General features: G+C 36.9%; 2 protein-coding genes across 2 annotated transcripts; one reads left to right on the forward strand and one right to left on the reverse strand.

Moving 5' to 3' along the window:
* Positions 1–911: 911 nt before the first annotated feature.
* On the forward strand, positions 912–11,521 carry LOC126712673 (tetratricopeptide repeat protein SKI3). Its single transcript, XM_050412107.1, has 22 exons — positions 912–1,020; positions 1,107–1,196; positions 1,300–1,512; positions 1,648–1,770; positions 1,856–1,939; positions 2,045–2,095; positions 2,253–2,345; positions 2,791–2,931; positions 3,009–3,089; positions 3,290–3,537; positions 3,624–3,795; positions 5,896–6,011; positions 6,167–6,224; positions 6,325–6,390; positions 6,516–6,728; positions 6,888–6,939; positions 7,030–7,403; positions 7,526–7,620; positions 8,419–8,661; positions 9,080–9,717; positions 10,032–10,235; positions 10,954–11,521. Exons 1-22 carry the CDS (start codon positions 1,009–1,011, stop codon positions 11,133–11,135), a joined length of 3,549 nt encoding a protein of 1,182 aa, XP_050268064.1. The 5' UTR covers positions 912–1,008; the 3' UTR covers positions 11,136–11,521.
* A 568-nt stretch (positions 11,522–12,089) lies between these two features.
* LOC126712674 (protein LYK5) lies at positions 12,090–14,401 on the reverse strand. Its single transcript, XM_050412108.1, has one exon. It carries the CDS (start codon positions 14,290–14,292, stop codon positions 12,328–12,330), a length of 1,965 nt encoding a protein of 654 aa, XP_050268065.1. The 5' UTR covers positions 14,293–14,401; the 3' UTR covers positions 12,090–12,327.
* Between the last annotated feature and the right edge of the window lie 4,743 nt (positions 14,402–19,144).

Below are 19,144 nucleotides of genomic sequence, written 5' to 3' on the forward strand. Positions count from 1 at the left end.
AATATGATCTATAAGCTTATATTTTGTGCATAATTTTAAATTACAAAAACTTGCAATTTAAAAAATATATTGATGACATAGCTATTAATCTTTAATTTTCTTGAAATTTTGCAAGTATGGAGGATATAAGAAAAAAGTATAATCCAAAGATGGATTTGTCAAAATTCATCTCTTATAAAAATATATTGAGTGAGTTTGTAGTATTAAACTACAAGCAATTTTGTAACTAAATTTTGTCTTTATTTATTTATTTATTTACAATTATAACGAGGTGAAGGAATTTAAATATTGAAATGTCCCTTTTGGAAATACTAGAAGGTTCTAGTTGAGTTACAAGACTCTTGACTTAAGGTAACTCTTAAAAGTCTTAGTGCGCTACTTTACCACCTTACCATCCAAGCTATGAAATTATGATTTTCTCAACACATTTTTCTACACACACATCACTCACAACATACAAAATCCTTAGGAATTTATAAGATTCACCATTTTCTCCACAAAATGGATTTATATATATTCTAAAAAAAATTCACAAATAATAATTTGATATCTCATAAACTTATTTACAAACATACACAATCTAATCTAATCCGATTATAAGTTATAACTAATTTCCTTTAATGAAAGTACGAGATATTTCTTCTTAAAAAAAAAAGAAAAAAAAATACTAAACTTAGTCTTGATCAATTTAGATCACTTGCTAAATAAACACATAAAAAAAAAAGCATCAATTTCAATAAACTTGATCTAAAATGAATAAAAAAAAAAAAAAAAAAAACTGAAATCTGAAATAATTCCCGCCAAGCCGTTAATCCTCTAAGGTTGTGCCATGTCATGTGGTGGGTCCAGACACTAACGCATAAAGTAACGTCCGTCACCTGAGTGGAGCCTATATTACATTATTACTCTATTCGGTTCACTTTATCCTTTCCTCTGTTTCAAATCAAGAACAAAAACAAAGCAAAGCAAGCGCGGTTTAGGGTTTTAGCACCAAAAAAAAAATCCCAAATGGAAAAAACGGTCTCTTTTCTCTTTTCTTCTCTTCTAAATTTTGAACAAATGAAGATCTCTCTGTGAGTTACGTTTTATTTTTTATTGGATTTCAGGAAGAAGAAGAAAGCAAAGAAGTTGGTCTGAGACAGTTAGAGGAGTCAGTGAATGCACACCCTGATGATCCTTCTCTTCACTTTGATCTCGTATTTTCCTCTCTTTTTAACTTGATTGGACTCTCTAATTCTTTGTTTAGCTTCTCTTTTCTTTCTTTGTGTACTAATTTTTCTTCCAAAAAACAAAAAAAAGGGAGTGAGGTTGTGGGAGAATGGAGGAGAAGAATCGAACAATAAGGAAAAAGCGGCGGAGCACTTTGTAATATCGGCGAAACTAAACCCTCAAAACGGTGCCGCATTTAGATATTTAGGGCATTATTACTCAGGAGTTTCCCTTGATACCCAACGGGGTCTCAAGTGTTATCAGAGAGCTGTTTCACTCAATCCTGATGACCTCCAATCCGGGGTAATTTTTTTTTTTTTTAAAATTTAAATTCCGTCATCATTATTCAATGTGGAACTTCACTACTTAAGTAGCGCGAATATTTAATTTTGTGGAATAACAACAAATTGTGGTGAAATTGAAAAAAAAAAAAAAAAGGAAGCATTGTGTGATTTGTTGGATAAAGATGGAAAGGAGAGTTTGGAGGTGGCAGTGTGCAGAGAAGCTTCAGAAAAGTTACCGAGAGCTTTTTGGGCATTTCGGAGATTGGGTTACTTGCAGGTCCTTATTTATCTACGTATCTATCTCTTTCTGTTTTATGTTGATATTAATCGATTAATTGATTTGTTATTACTGTCCATCACAGGCACATCAAAAGAAATGGCCTGAAGCTGTACAAAGTCTTCAACATGCCATTCGGGGCTATCCTGCCTGCCCTGAGTTATGGCAAGTATGTCTTCTATGGATCATATATTTGCTCTTGTTTTTTATTTTTAAAATCTTCATTGTTATTGGTTTTGTGTATTATTAATAAATTATGTTTTCTTTGTGTTAGGCTTTGGGTCTTGCTTACCAGCGTTTGGGCAGGTTCACTGCTGCTCTTAAGGTACTTAATGTTTCTTGATTTATTTAATAATTCAATGTTGGTGAAGTGTGATTTTTAATGGTTAAGTATGTTGGTCATACTTTTCCAATGCTTTTGTTTTTCTTTCACTCTCTGTTATTCAATTCTTCCATGACCAACTTCCTATGCGTTCGAACAGTCTTATGGGCGAGCCATCGAATTGGACAATACAAATGTATTTGCTATGATTGAAAGTGGAAACATCTTTTTGATGCTTGGCTCCTTTAAAGAGGTATGATTTGTTCTCATGTTTGTTCATAGTAATTATGTGAGGTTTTGCTTGTCATCGTACTTGGTTATGGGCATCCATTTACACAGTTTTTTATTCTTTACATCTGTCTTTGCTATTTACGTTGTGCTTGACAAACTATCTGTTCAGTCATATGATCACATTTATCTCTTCTGAAATGGAACTTTACTAGATGCTAGAAACTGAACCACATGCTTTTCAGAAATCAGCATGGTTTGATAATTTATCAAGCACAAGATATGATCTTGTTAGTGTTTAAATTGTATCATTACTACATAACTGGCCTAATGATTTACAGTTCAAATTGCTAGTCAACTCTCATGACATAGGGTATAGCATGAAAGTATATAGATGTTTTCCCTTAATGTTTAACTGCTTACTTGCAGCCTATTGTATAACATTTCATATGTGTTCTTTCTGCATTAAGGGAGTTGAGCGGTTTAAGCAAGCTCTAGAGATTTCACATGAAAGTGTGTCTGCACGGTATGGGCTTGCTTCTGGGCTACTTGGTTTGGCAAAGGCATGGATTAACTTGGGAGCATTCAGATGGGGAGCTTCATTATTAGAGGTTAGTTGTTTTCTAAAGTTTTTAAAAATTTATCTTCCTTACAATATTAAAAGACGAACACTTCAAATTGGTTGCAGGAAGCATCTGAGGTTGCAAAAACAAGTACACATTTGGCTGAGAATATGTCATGTATTTGGAAGTTACATGGTGATATTCAGGTAAAATTAAATCTAGTTTTGACCACCCTCGGATATTAATATCAAGCCTTTGGCACCATTTGTGGAAGATTGCTGTATTCTTCTATGCAGGATGTTTACCAATTTGTCTAATAAAAAACCGGGGGGGTGGGGGGGATATTTATCAATTTATTCAGGATTTTTTTTTAACTTGACTTATTTAGTAATTAGCTTTTTGACAGCTTGCATATGCAAAGTGTTTTCCATGGATGGAGGAAGGCCAGGGTTTAGAATTTGATGTGGAAACTTTTAATGCTTCTATTCTTTCTTGGAAGAAAACCTGCATTTTAGCTGCCATATCTGCCAAATGTTCTTATCAGCGAGCTTTGCACTTGGCCCCATGGGAAGCTAATATCTATACTGACATTGCAATAACTGCAGATCTTATATCCTCCCTAACCATGAGTGATGGAAACGACTTCAATGATTGGTATGATCTTTCTGTATTTTCCACTTATATAGATCATTTCATTTTGCTATATATTAGCTCTGTTAACTTACTATCCTTTTTACCAGGCAGCTATCAGAGAAGATGGCTTTGGGGGCTTTGTTACTTGAGGGTGACAATTATGAGTTTTGGGTAGCATTGGGATGCTTGTCTGACCATAATGCATTGAAACAACATGCCTTAATTAGGGGATTGCAATTGGACGTATCTCTAGCTGTTGGTTGGGCATACCTTGGGAAGGTATTGTCTCTTACATTATTCAATTGTTCTTTTCATATACTTTAGTTTTTGTTCTAGTTTGCCAATGAGCTCTAGCTCAATTGGCACGTGCTCCCCTTATAAGGTCTAGGTAGAGGATGAGGTCATGGGATCAAGTACCATTGGGTGCGTGTGTAACTTACCAATAATTTTTTTTTTTTGTTTTGTTCTAGTTTGTATGTGTGAATGTGTGCGCATGTTAACTTGTTGCTCTATCTGAAAAAGGAAAAAGAAGAAGCAAAGAAGACATAAGAATAGTTAAATATTTGAAAGCTATGTAATCAAAGGAATTCTTTTATTGATGTCAAGACTTTCATTCACCTAAGAAGAATATGCGCTGTTATGCATATGGCATCTTTCTGATGTTCTATCCACTTGGATGCCATCTGAGCACCCTTGACCCCTACAGCAGGGCCCAATCTACAACTGTTACAAATTCTGAAAAAGCTAACTAATCATATAAAAACCTGAAGCCAAACCCACAGCCATCCTTACAAAGAGTAATGTTTATGTACTCCTCAAACAAGTCTCAATTATATGTAGATGCAATTTATTCTGGATATGTGGCAGATGAGTGACCAATGTAGTAATACTTGTAAGGGAAAGAATCTATGCATTGCCTCTAACCATCTATTTTTTCTTTTATGTGAGGTAGGTGATTGCTTTGTAAAAACTACGTAAATAGATGGTTAGAGGCAAGAAGGTTGCAAAATCTTATTTAGGAGTGCAATAATTGCTTGATCACTATTTCTGGTTAATATGCTGTCAAAACCATTGGTATTGAATGTTGAGTTGCTTAGAAGCAACATATTCGTAAAATGCGTGTAGCTGAAATGAGAATGTTATGATGGATAAGTGAAAATACACAGAAAGATGGGATCCAAAATGAGGAAATCTGCTTAAAGATAGGGGTAGCTCCTATTGATGAAAAGATGAGAGAGTCACTTGAGATGGTTTGATCATGTTTAGAGGAGAGCGATTAATGCACCAGTAAGAAAGAGTAAGTTGATCCAAGTTGAGGGAAATAAAAAAGGTAGAGGAAGACCCAAAATAACATTAGTAGAATTGATCATGCTTAAGGGTCGCCCTTTGGTTAATTGGTGTTGTATGTGTTGTTGTGATGGGGAGTCGGTAGCCCATCTTCTTCTTCATTGTCCTGTTACACACACCTTATGGACCTTCATGCTTCAGGCTTTTGGTATTCATTGGGTTATGCCAGGATCAGTGGCGGGATTGTTATCTTGTTGGTATCAATGGCTTGGGAAGCATAACTCGAATATTTGGAATTTGATTCCAGGGTGCTTAATGTGGATAGTCTGGTTAGAATGAAATCGTCGCTCCTTTGAGAACAAGGAGAAGACGTTAGATGAGTTAAAGGTTTTATGCCAACGTAGTCTTTTTGAGTGGTCTCGTTGTTGGGGCTTTATTGATTCTTCGTCTCTTTCAGAGTTTATGTTTTCCCTTAGATTATCTTTCTGATCTCCCTCTCTATTGTTTTGTTGTTTGTTTTATTTGTTTCTTGTTGTTCATCATCATGAACAACTTGTACTTGTCTTTTTTTTCACATTAATAATAGTTCTTGTATTACCTATAAAAAAAAAAGACTTATCAATTTATGAAGGAACAAAGATATTACTTTAGATGAATAGAATGGAGGAAAAACATGTGGCTGACCTAACTAAATTGTTAAGGATCCATGGCCAACTCCAAATATTAGGCTTTTGTTGTTGTTTGTATGCTGTCTAAACCAAGCAGGTCCAACTTGCATTGAAGTTTGTCCATAGAGTGGGCAAAGTGCTTCCTGAGGGTTTATGAACTAAAGATCATGTGGATAGAGCTTGGATTAAGGGCTTTTATGAACTGGGTTTTTGACTGTGACTTGGCTTTCACTTTTGGCATTGTAGCCTGACTGCTTATATCAAAAAAGAGGAAAATGTGTAGCTAATGTAAACTTATTTTCATGAAATCTAAACATCATAAGAGTGCCATTTCTTGGTGCATCATACAGTATAAAACATCCTAGATGCAGCTTTGGAAGTTCTATATTTTCCTATAGGTGTGGTAAATTTGTGCTTTTTACAGCTCTATCGGGAAGAGGGTGAAAACCAATTGGCAAGGAAAGCATTTGATTGTGCCAGAAGTATAGATCCTTCGCTTTCATTACCATGGGCAGGCATGTCAGCGGATTTTAATGCTAGGTAAATTCTTATTTTTGTGGGGTGTGCGTGAGTGTGTATCTCAATTATTTTCTTTTTTTCGGAATTTGTGATCATTGTTATGTGAATCATTGTTTTTATGTAAATTTATTTGCTGCTTAGTTTCTACTAACAATGAGACCTACACCATTCTTAAGGGATCCTTCACCAGATGAAGCTTTTGAAAGCTGCTTGCGAGCTGTGCAGATATCACCTGTAATTATTCTTTCCTTTATATGTTTTTTTGAATAAGATGGAATTTTGAATCATTGTAAGTATTGTACTTTGCTACACTTAAAATTTGTCTCTTGCGCAGTTTGCAGAATTCCAAATTGGTCTTGCAAAGCTTGCTCTGTTTTCAGGGCATCTCTCATCTTCACAGGTTTTACCATCTCTGATTAATCAACTTTAGGAGTAGCATATGTTTTCTTTGTTGTAAAATAAGAGCTAATATGGTACATGCTGCAAAAGGTGTTAGTTTAATACTTCTGTCAATCACCATTACAGGTTTTTGGAGCTATCCAGCAGGCCGTCCAACATGCGCCTCAATATCCTGAATCCCATAATTTATATGGGCTGGTTTGTGAGGCAAGATTTGATTATCAATCTGCTGCTGCTGCTTATCGGCTAGCACGCTGTGCAATCTGCAGTTTTCCAGACAGTGTTCCAAAATCTCATACCAGAGATATATCATTAAATTTGGCAAGATCTCTTTGTAAGGTAAACATATTGGACCTTGTTTTTTTTTTGCACTTCTTTCTGGTCTGTAGGGATGGACATTTCTAAATCAAAATCTGATCTTGCCACAAATGGTATTAGCAATACATCTGTAGTTTCCATTTTGTTCCTTTCTTTAGCAAACAGTTTCACATGGTGCAGGCAGGGAATGCTATAGATGCTTTACAGGAATGTGAAGATTTGAAGAAAGAAGGTTTGGACAGATTTGGTTAGATTGTATGTTGGAACACGTACTATTTGTTTCACTTAGCTGATATGTCATATTGCATTATTGATATTTAAGGTATGCTTGACGTGGAAGGCCTTCAAGTATATGCTTTCTCTTTATGGAAACTTGATAAACGTGACTTAGCTCTTTCTGTGTTGAGAAATCTGGCTGCGAGTGTTTCTGCAATGGAGCAGACATCTGTGGCCTCCCCTGTTAGTTTCATCTGCAGAATGCTGTATTTCATGTCTGGACTAGATTCAGCAATTAGTAGTATACTGAAAATGCCAAAGGAACTCTTTCAGAATTCAGGAATTAGTTTTATAGTGTCTGCCATTCATACTCTTGATACATGTGATCGGCTTGAGCCAGTTGTTTCAAGCAGCCGGCGCTTTCTTACATCTCATGAAGAGATCACTGAAATGCACTTTTTGATAGCACTTGGTAAACTGGTAAGCTTCTTATTCCAGCTGTTGGAATTTGAGCCTCTTAAACCAACTTGGGTTTATTACTTTAATTTATGGGATGTGATTATTAATTGGATTTGATTTTGCAATGTTTCTGGGTCATGCAGGTTAAACATGGAACAGAATTTTGCCTTGGATTTCAGTCTGGTGTGGCTCATCTTAGAAAAGCTCTTCACATGTACCCTAACAGTAGTTTGATAAGGTACATGTAATATTCAATGAAAAGAGGGTATTGATTTCTAAGCTATCCTGAATTTTGTGACTCTCATCTGAGTCTGGTTTCTTTCCTTGCTAGGAATCTGCCATCTTGGTCTAGTTCTTATTAAATCTACTTCCATAGTGTCTTCCTTCATTTTTATTTTTATTTTTTTCAGATGGTCTGACAACTTGTTTAAAATTAGTTTATTGATGTCACTGCTTATCCAGAAGAGCTAGTGGCAACTCGGAGATTAAACCTTATAGAATAATTATGTTCATAAATCATGATTTGAATACAAAAGCAGCTTCTTGGACTAAGCTAGTGTAATACATACATACAAATATATTATATATATTTTATTTGTTCATATATGTTGAAATAAAATAGACCTAATATAGCATTAATTGCTAGGTATTACTGCTACTTATAAAAAGGGGGAAAATTGTTGGAACATTATTGTAAGAAATAAAAGATGAAACAAGAAATAAATTGCATCACAAAACAAAATGGAGAATTATAAAAGATAACTTATTTTTCAAAGTCTTTCTCAGTTCATGTTTTTATTCCTTCTTTCCATGACTTGTTTTCCCTTTAAGTTTGCTGTTCCCTTTTGTGTTCTTTGTTCTAGGCAGCTTCTGTTGACATTATTATATCAACTATTCTTAATTTAATGTTGTATCAACATATCTTTTAACTGTCTATTATTTTGTGTTCTGATGCATTATATTCGTTTTGAAAACCGTATTATTGTCTTTAATTATGGTCCCCGGGAGGCTCTTCTGATAAACTTTGCTGGAACAGGAACCTACTTGGCTATCTTTTGCTATCTAGCAAGGAATGGAATGATACTCACGTTGCAACTAGGTGCTGCAATGTAGACAGCACTAACTATCAAAATAAAGGAGGTTTGAAATCAGCAAGCGAAATCCTTGGTGCTGGAGCAGTTGCTTGTTATGCCGTTGGCAATAGCAATCCCAAGTTTTCTTTCCCATCATGTACATACCAGTGCCTGAATGGACATGGAGCCATCCAGCAGTTGCAGAAGTACTGTAACTTTCTGTTATTGATCTAAATATGAATTTTCTGTTGCAATTTGTCTCTCTGCTTTATGAATCATTGAAGTAAATCTACAAGTTTTTATATTTTTCAAAATCAGTTTCTTGTGGTGACAGCATGGAAGATGTTGTGCTGTTTTGGAAATTTGTGGATATAATGTCATCAATGGGTGACTGGCTTCACAATTCTTTAGTAGATTCCTTTCTTTCTCCTAAAATGTTGATTTGCACTCTAAATTTCTCTTATTATTTTATTAATTGAGATTTTTCCAAGAATTCTTTGCTAAGAAATCTTCATAATTTTATTTTTTCAAGAGTTCCTTTCTCCACGTCTTAATTGAAGAAACTGTTGCTCTTCCCAAGGAAAATAACATTTACACATATATTGCTCTTGTTTTCATATGCAGATGCCTGCGTCGAGAACCATGGAATCATAATATCCGTTACTTGCTTATACTCAATTTACTACAAAAGGCTCGTGAAGAGAGATTTCCTCATCATCTCTGTATTATACTCAAGCGGTTAATGTCTGTGGCCCTTCCTAGTGAAGTTTACTCTAAGACAGACAATTGTTATCAAAAGTTTCAGCTTTTACTTTGTGCTTCTGAGATCAGCTTGCATAGTGGGAATAAAACTGGCTGCATCGACCATGCCAAAAATGCTTCAAAGCTTTTGCTTCCTGATGCTTATCTCTTCTTTTCACACTTACAATTATGTCGTGCCTATGCTGTAGAAGGTGATATTATAAATCTTCAGAAAGAGTACATAAGATGCTTGGAGCTCAAGACAGATTATCATATTGGTTGGATATGTCTTAAATTTGTGGAATCTCAATATCATGTGCAAACTGATTTGAACATCTTAGACTTGTGCTTTAAAGAATGCTCAACAGAGAGGGATTATTCATGGAATATGTGGATGGCTATATTTAATCTGGTGTTTGGTTTGATTTCTATATGGAACCAGGATTTCCTTTCTGCAGAAGAGTTTCTTGCACAAGCTTGTTCTTTGGCTGGTGCTGAGAGCTGCCTCTTTCTCTGTCATGGTATTTATCTGTATCAGATTGGGTTCTTTGAGTACTTTTTTACAGTAATTTGTTCTACTGAAGATTACTTGTCATATTTACTGCTTTGTTTTATATTCAGATAAGATTCTCTGACTGGAAAGATGACTTGACCATGAATATATATCCAATGAAAATTAAATATATGTAATGGTGTTGTAATACATTTGGTCTAATTGGATGGCGGTAGACATTTTTCCAGTCGTTGTCTCTTAATGATGATTGGGATTCTTTTCTTTTCCCCCTCTCTAAGGATTAAAGAATTCGTTTATCATCTCTTGAAACTCTTGGTGTAGGTGCCATCTGTATGGAGCTTGCCAGGCAGTCACGTGGTTCACAGTTCTTATCACTTGCTGTAAAGAGTCTCACTGAAGCTCAAAAAACTTCTCTCATTCCCTTACCTGTTGTCTCGGTGTTGCTGGCTCAGGCCGAGGGAAGCCTCAGTTCTAAAGAGAAGTGGGAGAGAAACCTCCGTCTTGAATGGTTTGCTTGGCCACCAGGTATGATATCTGTGTGAAGTATGTCTGAGTGTGATACAATTGTTTATAATGATCAGGTAGACCCTTTCAAGATGTAGGCACATTAGCAATACTTTATGGAAGATTTTATAATTTCTTTTAGGATTTCTTTTCAATGCTTTAGCTAGGGATTTGGCCCTTGATATTTAATTGTACTCTCACTTGGCTTTCCTAGTACTCCTATTAAACGTTTTTATTTGAAGATGCATATATTCCAATATTGGAAGACATTGCTCTCTCTCTAAAAGAGTTCGGGGGTGTTTGCCAAACTTGTGTGCTGGTACACCATTTATTGGTCCTTTTAATGATTGTGTTTTGGGCTTATATTTTTATCTCAGCTGAAAAAGAGAAGTACAATTCTTTCTTAAAAAGGGCCAGTAGGTTGCATCTACAGCTAGGTGCTGCCCATGGTATTATTTGAATTCAGACTTTTGATGATAACATGGATGGTGAAAGTGTTGCAGAAACTTTGAAAAGGTGTAAAAACTAAAAAGTTAATGAACAAAGTTTGTAATAGAACTTAAGGAAATGCTGAAAGAGAAAAATAAAGAAAAAATTACAGAGCCTATGTAATAAAGGGAAATATAGTTTTCTAAATAGAGGTAGCAACATTCAATATATTGATGGTTATATTGGCAATATAATCAAGAGTACAGTTGATAGATATTTTGTATTCTGATGTGCTTTCTGTTATTGACAGAGATGAGGCCTGCAGAACTCTTTTTTCAAATGCATTTGCTTGCAAGACAATCAAAATCAGATCCCAAATCTCCATCCAATGTGGAGTTCTGTCAGAGTCCGGAGAAATGGGTTCTTCGGGCAATCCATACAAACCCTTCCTGTATTAGATATTGGAAGGTTTTGCAGAAGCTTATGACATGATTCGGAGTAGGATATGGCATACCTCCAAATTCAGCACCCGGTTGTTCAAAATCTCTTACTTGATTGACTTATTTGTATATGCAACTGTGCCACATTTGCTTAGAAAGTAAGCATGAGCTGCACAAAAGGTTGCAGTCTCGGGCTCACCGATCCGTCTGGGAAATAAATCCCTCTGTTGCTCTCTCAGGCTCTGGTGCTGCTGAAGGGCCTCATGTTTAATTGTATGCCCATTATGTCATGTTGTTACTCCCCACTGTATGTAAATTATGTAATGTTATTTTTTACTGTAGCATGCTTCTGTAGATTAGGTTTTAGTCATTGGAGAAACATTTATCCATTTGTAACATTTACACAGGTGCTTCTAATATTATTGATCCTTATTTCGATTTTCTGTGCCAAGTTTACTGTATTTGACTAGTTTGGTTTTTGTCTTGTATTTAGATGCTGCTATAATCTTTATTTATTTATTATTATAACTTATTCTTTGCAACTGATCATTTATTTTTCTGGTCATGCTTATCAGGATTTTTATTAGTTCATGAAATTCCCATATAAATGTAAGTCTTGTCTTCTTTTTCTTTTTTTCTTTTTTTTTTTCCAAAAAAAATCAAGCAACAAGACATTGTTTAGCAATGAGTCTACATGCAAAATTTTCACAACTATTGAGGTGGAAATTTGTCAATGATAGACAACAAAATGATTTAGTAGTGGGCTCAAAATCAATTATAATTTGTCATCTTAATGAAAAAAAAAAATCTGTTTATTGTGTTTGTAGCATTACTCTATGAAAATTGAAGCTTATTTTTCCACAAATGCAAGGCAGGATGTATATGGATATAACAGATGCATCAAAATGGAAAAATATCTGTGCAGAATGTTAATGCGAGTAATTGAATCTCACATTTGGAATGAAAGATTTGACACTTAATAACTTAATAATAATTTGATTGGACATTTTTGAAGAGTAAAGCATGATACTGATATTGAACTTGATTGAACTGCAAAATGCTGGATACACTCAGCGAGAGAACAAACACATGATAGATTATAAAAAAAAACACATGATAGGATCATATTGTGGAGCTTGAGTCCAACCACAATAATGATTATTGTTGCTAATACTACTACTATACAAGTCTATAATGCATTTCATAATCTCTAGTAGCAAACATCTTATATATGTTGTACCATCTTATCTGGCGTAAGTCTGAGTAAGTGAGCTGGAACGTTGAAGCTCGTCGGATGGATCCCAGTCCAATGAGGAAGAGAAAATCTTGGACAGAGTCATGAAAACTTCAGGTATGGCAGGGCGGGAGTTGATATCATGAGCAACACAGTTTTTAGCCAGCTGAGCCATGGAAAATGCTAAATCCAGAGGATACTTATGCCTAAGAGAAGGATCAATAAAGCCACGCAGTTTCTCTCTGACATTGTCTCCTTCAAGCACCACTCTTATTGATGCAGATAGCAATTCCTCTCCTCCACCATCCCTGTCACCAGCGGTGGCTTCCTTTCCAGATAAGAGCTCTAACATAACAACCCCAAATGCAAAAACATCAAGTTTTGGAGTAATCACTCCATTCTCAATGTACTCAGGTGCCATGTAACCATGAGTACCCACCACATGTCTTGTCAATTGGAACCCTCCTTCATCCTCATTCTCCAGCGTTCTCGCCAACCCGAAATTCGATACCTTGCCTCTCAAGTTTCCATCCAGTAGAATGTTACTTGTCTTCAAGTTCTTGTGGACATAAGGTGGGTTTGTATAGTTGTGAAGGTAGTTAAGCGCATCGGCCACATCATAAGCAATCTGAACCCTCTGTTTCCACGTCAAAGTAGAACTAGTTTCATACTTGTTCGAGTGAAGCCAATCAGTAACAGAACCATTCTCAGCATACTCATAAACAAGGTAAGTGTTTCCCTCATGCACACAGAAACCAGAGAGCCTTATAATGTTGCTGTGATTGATTCGCTTCAACAAGTTGATCTCATTCGACACATCACCTCTCATGACCTTAACAGCCGCATCATCACCCTTAAAAGAACCTCGGTAGACAGAGCCTTTGATTTTATTAGCTTCTCCGAAGAAACCCGTGGCTTTTTCAATGTCATCGAATTTGTACACCGTTAAGGATTCAATGGCATAACGAACACCTTCAGTTGAAACAGACCAAGATTTCTGGTCAGAGTAGGAGTGTGATTGTGGGGGGGGCCTCTTAATAGGTGGGACTGGAATTGGCTGTGGCTTAGCCTTTCGAGACCCACAAAAGAACCAAATCAGAAAAGCTGAGAGAAGAAGCAACACACCAGCTCCAATTCCAACACCAACAAATACCCATTTCTTTGTAGAAGATTTGTGTTCAATGGGAGTAGTTGGTAATTGTGGAGGCGAGTCTGGAGCAGGTGTGGGCTGTGAGACCTGAATTTTACTTGGCTTGTTTTTCAATGGAACAAGAAGAGGTGTGAATGGAAATATAATGCTATCCGCTTTTAGCTCATTTGCATCCAATATGCTCTGAACATCCGCATCAAATAATTTGGCAATTGCAGAGTAGTCATCACCCCATGTGATCATATAACTGAGCAAGTAATTGAACCCACTTGCTCTTTGGTCACTTGTGGGACAAGCACACCTAAGTGGTACCTTTAGATCCAACCCCACCGATAAATTCCTATCACCATATGGGTTCTGATTCATCATGGCTTGACAAGTGGTCAGGCCTTGGTATGTGTTGTTGGACACGATAAAATAAGTCTCTGTGGCGTCCTGTAACGTGTAGGTGCTGTTGTGTTGGTAATACTTACCTGAACATGAACAATTGACTGGGATTATGATCTGGGTGTTGGTGGGGATGGTTTGGAAATTGGTGTAGTTGTTGATTTCTGAGATGAGTGAGGGCTCAGCGCCTAAGAGTAAACCTATGGAGGCTGCAGAATTGTAAAGTGAGTTGGATCGGAAGGTGAGGTAGGATTGGCAACTTGATTGGAAGCCGTTGCACTCAAATCCATCTGTGATGTTCACGTCTTCGTAGCAGTTGAGCTGTTTGTTATTCACATAAGCTTGTTGGGCGTTTGATGGGTTTTGTTTCAACATCAATACCAACAAGAAAAGGGAGAAATTGTAGTAGAATTTAGACCTCTTCATTTTGATCTCCATGAAAATGGAGATGAAGATGTACAGAGGAGATAGGAGGTAATTAAAGAGAAGTGACGTGGGGAAGCTTGAGGCTCCCCAAGTTGGACTTTTTGATGTTTAGTGTTAACTATGAGCTGTCTCTAGTCTTAGATTTATAAGTGTATTTTTTTAAACACCATAAAAAAAAAACAAAGAAGGTGTATTTTTTTAAAGGAGACTGATGAGAAGAATGCAACGAGTCTTTTGTATTTTGTCCATACTATAGTCCTGTCCTGTTATGTCACACTCGTTTAACCAGATTTGCACACATACAATCTGTATAATACAGTTCACATCTGGAGCAGAAGTCAAGCTCGTCAAACGCGTAACGTGGGTAAGGGGTATACAAGTCTATACCGCATACCGTATGCCGGTATACCACCATTTTGTTTCTGGTCTTGGCAGCCCATTCAACATTTGACTACTTCCTGGACCTAGACCAACTGCATTCACTTTAACCTTTTAAGCTTTTACCTAAATTCTAGTTCTAGGTAAAAGCCATCACTTTTTCTCTTCTAATTAACCCAATAGTTCTTCTCCAAAAAAAATAAAAAGTTAACCCTACAGTCTAATACATTATTAGAGTATTCACATTGAGAATAAGAAAAATTTAGCATAAAAGTCCAAAACTCCCCACACACTTGAATTTGTAAAAACCAACTATTGCAAAAAAAATTACAATTGTGCTACAGTGCAATTTTACCTTTAGAATTGCACGGTAACTTAATTGTAAAAAAAAAAAAATAATAATAATATTTTATTTATTTTCATTGTTTACTTTATCAATTCCTCCCTCTCTCTCACCGGTCACACTCATCTTTTTTTTTTTTCTTTTTTTTTCAGTTCACTCATTCAATCCCTCCTCCTCGGCCAAAACGGGAAATTAATCTTAAATTTCAAACATTATAATTAGTAGGCTAAGTGTTCAAACTATATTTTTTACTAGCATCTCGAGTCTAAGAAGCTCAATTTAGGACCTATAAATCGAGTCTCAAAAACTCAATTTTCATGAGTTGATCACATCTGATGTGACATTTTTTCCATGTGGCGACTACCTGGAAATCGAGTCTCTGATACTCGATTTATATAATGTTTTCTCATTTCCCATTCCCAGCACGTGTCTGATGGTTCCATTCCTTATTATTATCTTCATCATCTCACATTTTTTTACCCAGCAAAACATTTCTTGGTGCTACTATCAGAGCAGGAGCCGCCTTCCAAGAACATCAAGCCTTGGACAACGAGGTCTGGCCTGAACATCAAGCCTTCCAAGAGCAGCGCGACCTAAGACCCAGGTCACCACGGCGCGACCCAGGTCGCCGCAACGCGACCCAGGTCGCCGCAACGCGACCCAGGTCTTTCTCTCTCTGATCTGATGAGTTGCTTCTCTCTCTGATTTGAATCTAATCTGATGGGTTGTTTCTCTCTCTGATCTGATGGGTTTTTGAGTTTATTTTATTTATTTTTTTTATTTTTAAATCTGGATTTTAGGTGGTTGTTGGGGGTAGATTTGGTTGGATGTTTTGGTTGATCTGTGTTTGTGTTTTGTACTCCAACACTTGCTGAAATTTCAAGAACAAATCGAGCCTTTAAACGTCGATATATAAATCGAGTTTCTAACACTCGATTTCCAGGTGGTCGTCACGTGGACAAATTGCCACCTCGGACCCGATCAGAACATGAAAACCGACCCTTAAAGACTCGATTTATAGTCCAAAATCGACCCTATTATCCTCAAGATGCTAGTAAAAAATATAGTTTGAAAACTTAGCCTACTAATTATAATGTTTGAAAACTTAGCCTACTAATTATAATGTTTGAAAATTAAGGTTAATTTCCCGTTTTGGCCCTCCCCCTCTCTCGTCCCTCTCTTCCCTTTCATTTTTTTTCTCTCTCTATTTTCCCTTGAATCAAGGGTTTGATGTGGTGGCAGATGGGTTTGATGTGGTGGAGGGTTTTCGTGGTGGTGGGGATGGGTGATTGAGGGTTTCAGTGTCTCTTCTCAATCTTCTGCTCTCCCTCTCTCCACAACAATCCAATCCAAACTCCTTTCTCTCATCACATCTCTCTTTAGCTCATAGTGGTGGGTATTATCTGGTGTGGGTCATGGGTTTAGTGGCATGGATGTGGGTCATGGCGAGGTCGTGCGTGGCGAGCTGGGTCACGGACTCACGACGTGGATTCTGACAAGGTGGGTCACGGACTCACGACAGAGGTGAGTGGGTTTTGATTTTGGTGGTCAATATGGATGGTGCGTGGTTGATGGGTCTCTCTCATGGTGGTTGATGGGTCTCACGGCGATCGGCTTGGGGTGGAGGTTTGTTGATGGGTTGTTCATGGGTTTAGCTAAGTTTCGGGTTTGACAGGTCGTGAGTTGTGTGTGGGTGTAGCGGTGGAGATCAGCGAGGTCGTGCGTGGTGGTCGGCGTGAATCGTGGCAAGATTGTGTGTGGTGGTTCCAATGGGGTTCGTGTAGCGGTGGAGATCTGTGGGTTGTTGTGAGTTATGGTTGATCAGTAGGTTTGCTGAAGATTCGTGGGTTGCGATGAGTTGTGGTTATCAGTGGGTTTGCTTGTGGTTGAATGAGCGTGGTTTCTGTGAGAGAGAAGTGAGAATATTTTTATATTATTTTAATATGTAGTTTGGTAAAATAAAAGTTGGGATGTTAGGTGTATTGAAAAATGGTATGATGTAAATGATAAAGTAGCTTTTGAGAAAGTAAAATAGAATTTTTGGTAAATTCCGAATGTGAATGCTCTTAGAACTAAAGTTCATCGAAAACATTATTAGAACTAAATTAAGATTTTGTGAGAGTGCCCTTTTTCGTGACACTCAAGCCCAAGGATCCTAGGCCTAAATGAAAAAGGAGGATTTGGTGGACCGGGCCTTGACTCACCGCAGCTAACGAGCTGTTTAAGAATCAAGTGAAATGCAGAGAATACTCCTGACAATATAAAGAAAATGACAAACAAGGATATCGTAGAGTGCCAAAAATTAACAAGGTAAATTCAGAAGGAAAGAAACAGGATTAACTAAGCGATGAAAAATTAGTGCTGTGGGGATCCTGGGAAATATGAAGCAAAGTTTCATTAATACATTATCTGTTTGATTACAGAAAGCTCACTAGGACGTGATACAAGGTTCAATCAAGCTCAAAAATTGCAGTCTTGAATGACTATTTCAGCCTTCAAAACTTGCAAAGTTTGATTCTCGTTGAATCCGAGTATGTGCAATAGTGGCTTTTACAGGATACCGGGAAGCAATATTTTGTTTTCCCTTAATATTTTCTCTTCACTCTTGATTTTTTCTAATAGTTCTTTTTCTAGAGAATTTCTTCTTTCTTTCTCACTTTTTCGCTGCCCTTTCTTCACAACCCATCCCCTCCTTTTATAATGGAGTTTTCTGGGCTTCCCGGGGAACCATTGGTTCCCTTGTTTTGCTCTTTTGCAAACAGAGTATGTCCTGTCCCCATCGTCTCGGTAAGTCCCTTTTCCGTTTCTTCTCATTCTTTCCTTCTCTCAGTTCTGATTCTTTTGAAAGCTTCTGGTTGGCCATCTTCTTTGGGACGTGCTGAGGTATGCCCTTCTCGGCATCCCCATTTCTAGCGCCTTCTACTTTTCCTTTTCTTTCCTATTTGGGCGAAATCCTGTTCTGCCTTTTTTAAAAATCGTTTGTTATCATTCTTCTTCCCTGTCTTGGTTCCCCGATGCCTTTTCTGTCTGTGCCATGAGAGGTCGCTCGCGTTCTTTTTTGCTTTTGTTTCTTGTTTTCTTTTTTTTCTGTCTTCTTTTTATCGAGCTGTCCCAGTCTTCCTTTTTTTCTTTGTGCCTGAAGGGATCCGCGCCTATTGATGGTTCCTGAGGATCCTTGCTTCTTATACTTTGCCGTGGTCCTCTTTTTTTTGGATGCTTCTTTTTTCTGGGCTTCGGGATCCTCTGGGCCTTTCTTTTATTCCCTCATGGGTCTCCTGTATAATTACTTTGGGCTTAGCTTGAATTTTCCTTCTGGACTTAACTTATTCTTTTTGGGCTTAACTTATTCTTTTTGGGCTTATTTTACTATGATCTTTTTCAGACCTCAACAGATTTAGATAATTTTTGGTGTTCAAAAAAAGGTGAAAATGACACCCAGTTTGACGCAATGCACAAACACAATTGAGATGTGGGCTGATGGCAAGAAAGCCTCATTACTCTTAACGTAACTTGCCCCTCCCCGTCCTATGCAGATTTTCCTCACCCCAAGGAAGTGATGAAGTGAGGACGAGTTTTGCTCACCCTGAATATATATATATATATATATATATATATATATAATTTAATCATTTATATAGATATCTTAATTATTAATTATTTGTTTTAAACATATTTTATTATCATTTTCAAAATACTTGTCTCTCTTTCTTTCTTAGTACTGTTATAACTGTTATTTCCCTTTATATTTCATCTTTATCCCATTACTCTCATTAAAATTAGTAAATCATCTTTAACCTACTCCAAACTTGACCTATCCCGCCCTTGCCCTAGAGAGGAGACACAGCATGGATAGGTTACCCATAATTTGAACTTGTCCTATCCATTGCCATCCCTAAGACATAAGCTTAGATTGACTTTTTTTTAGAGCACCTTGATCCAATTTATAATTTTTGAGTGGACTTACTTATTTTGAGTTTAAATTATAAAATCTTTTACGTGCATATATACTATTTGAATTTATTTAAAGAGGGGGGGGCAGCAGGAACCCCTTAGTCTCTTGCCAGGCTTGTCTCTACATACATAGTTGTACAAATGTACCAACTGATACTTTTCACGCATGAGAATTCAACTTCACCAACACAT

Source organism: Quercus robur, chromosome 2, assembly GCF_932294415.1.
Source record: "Quercus robur chromosome 2, dhQueRobu3.1, whole genome shotgun sequence".
NCBI lineage: Eukaryota > Viridiplantae > Streptophyta > Magnoliopsida > Fagales > Fagaceae > Quercus > Quercus robur.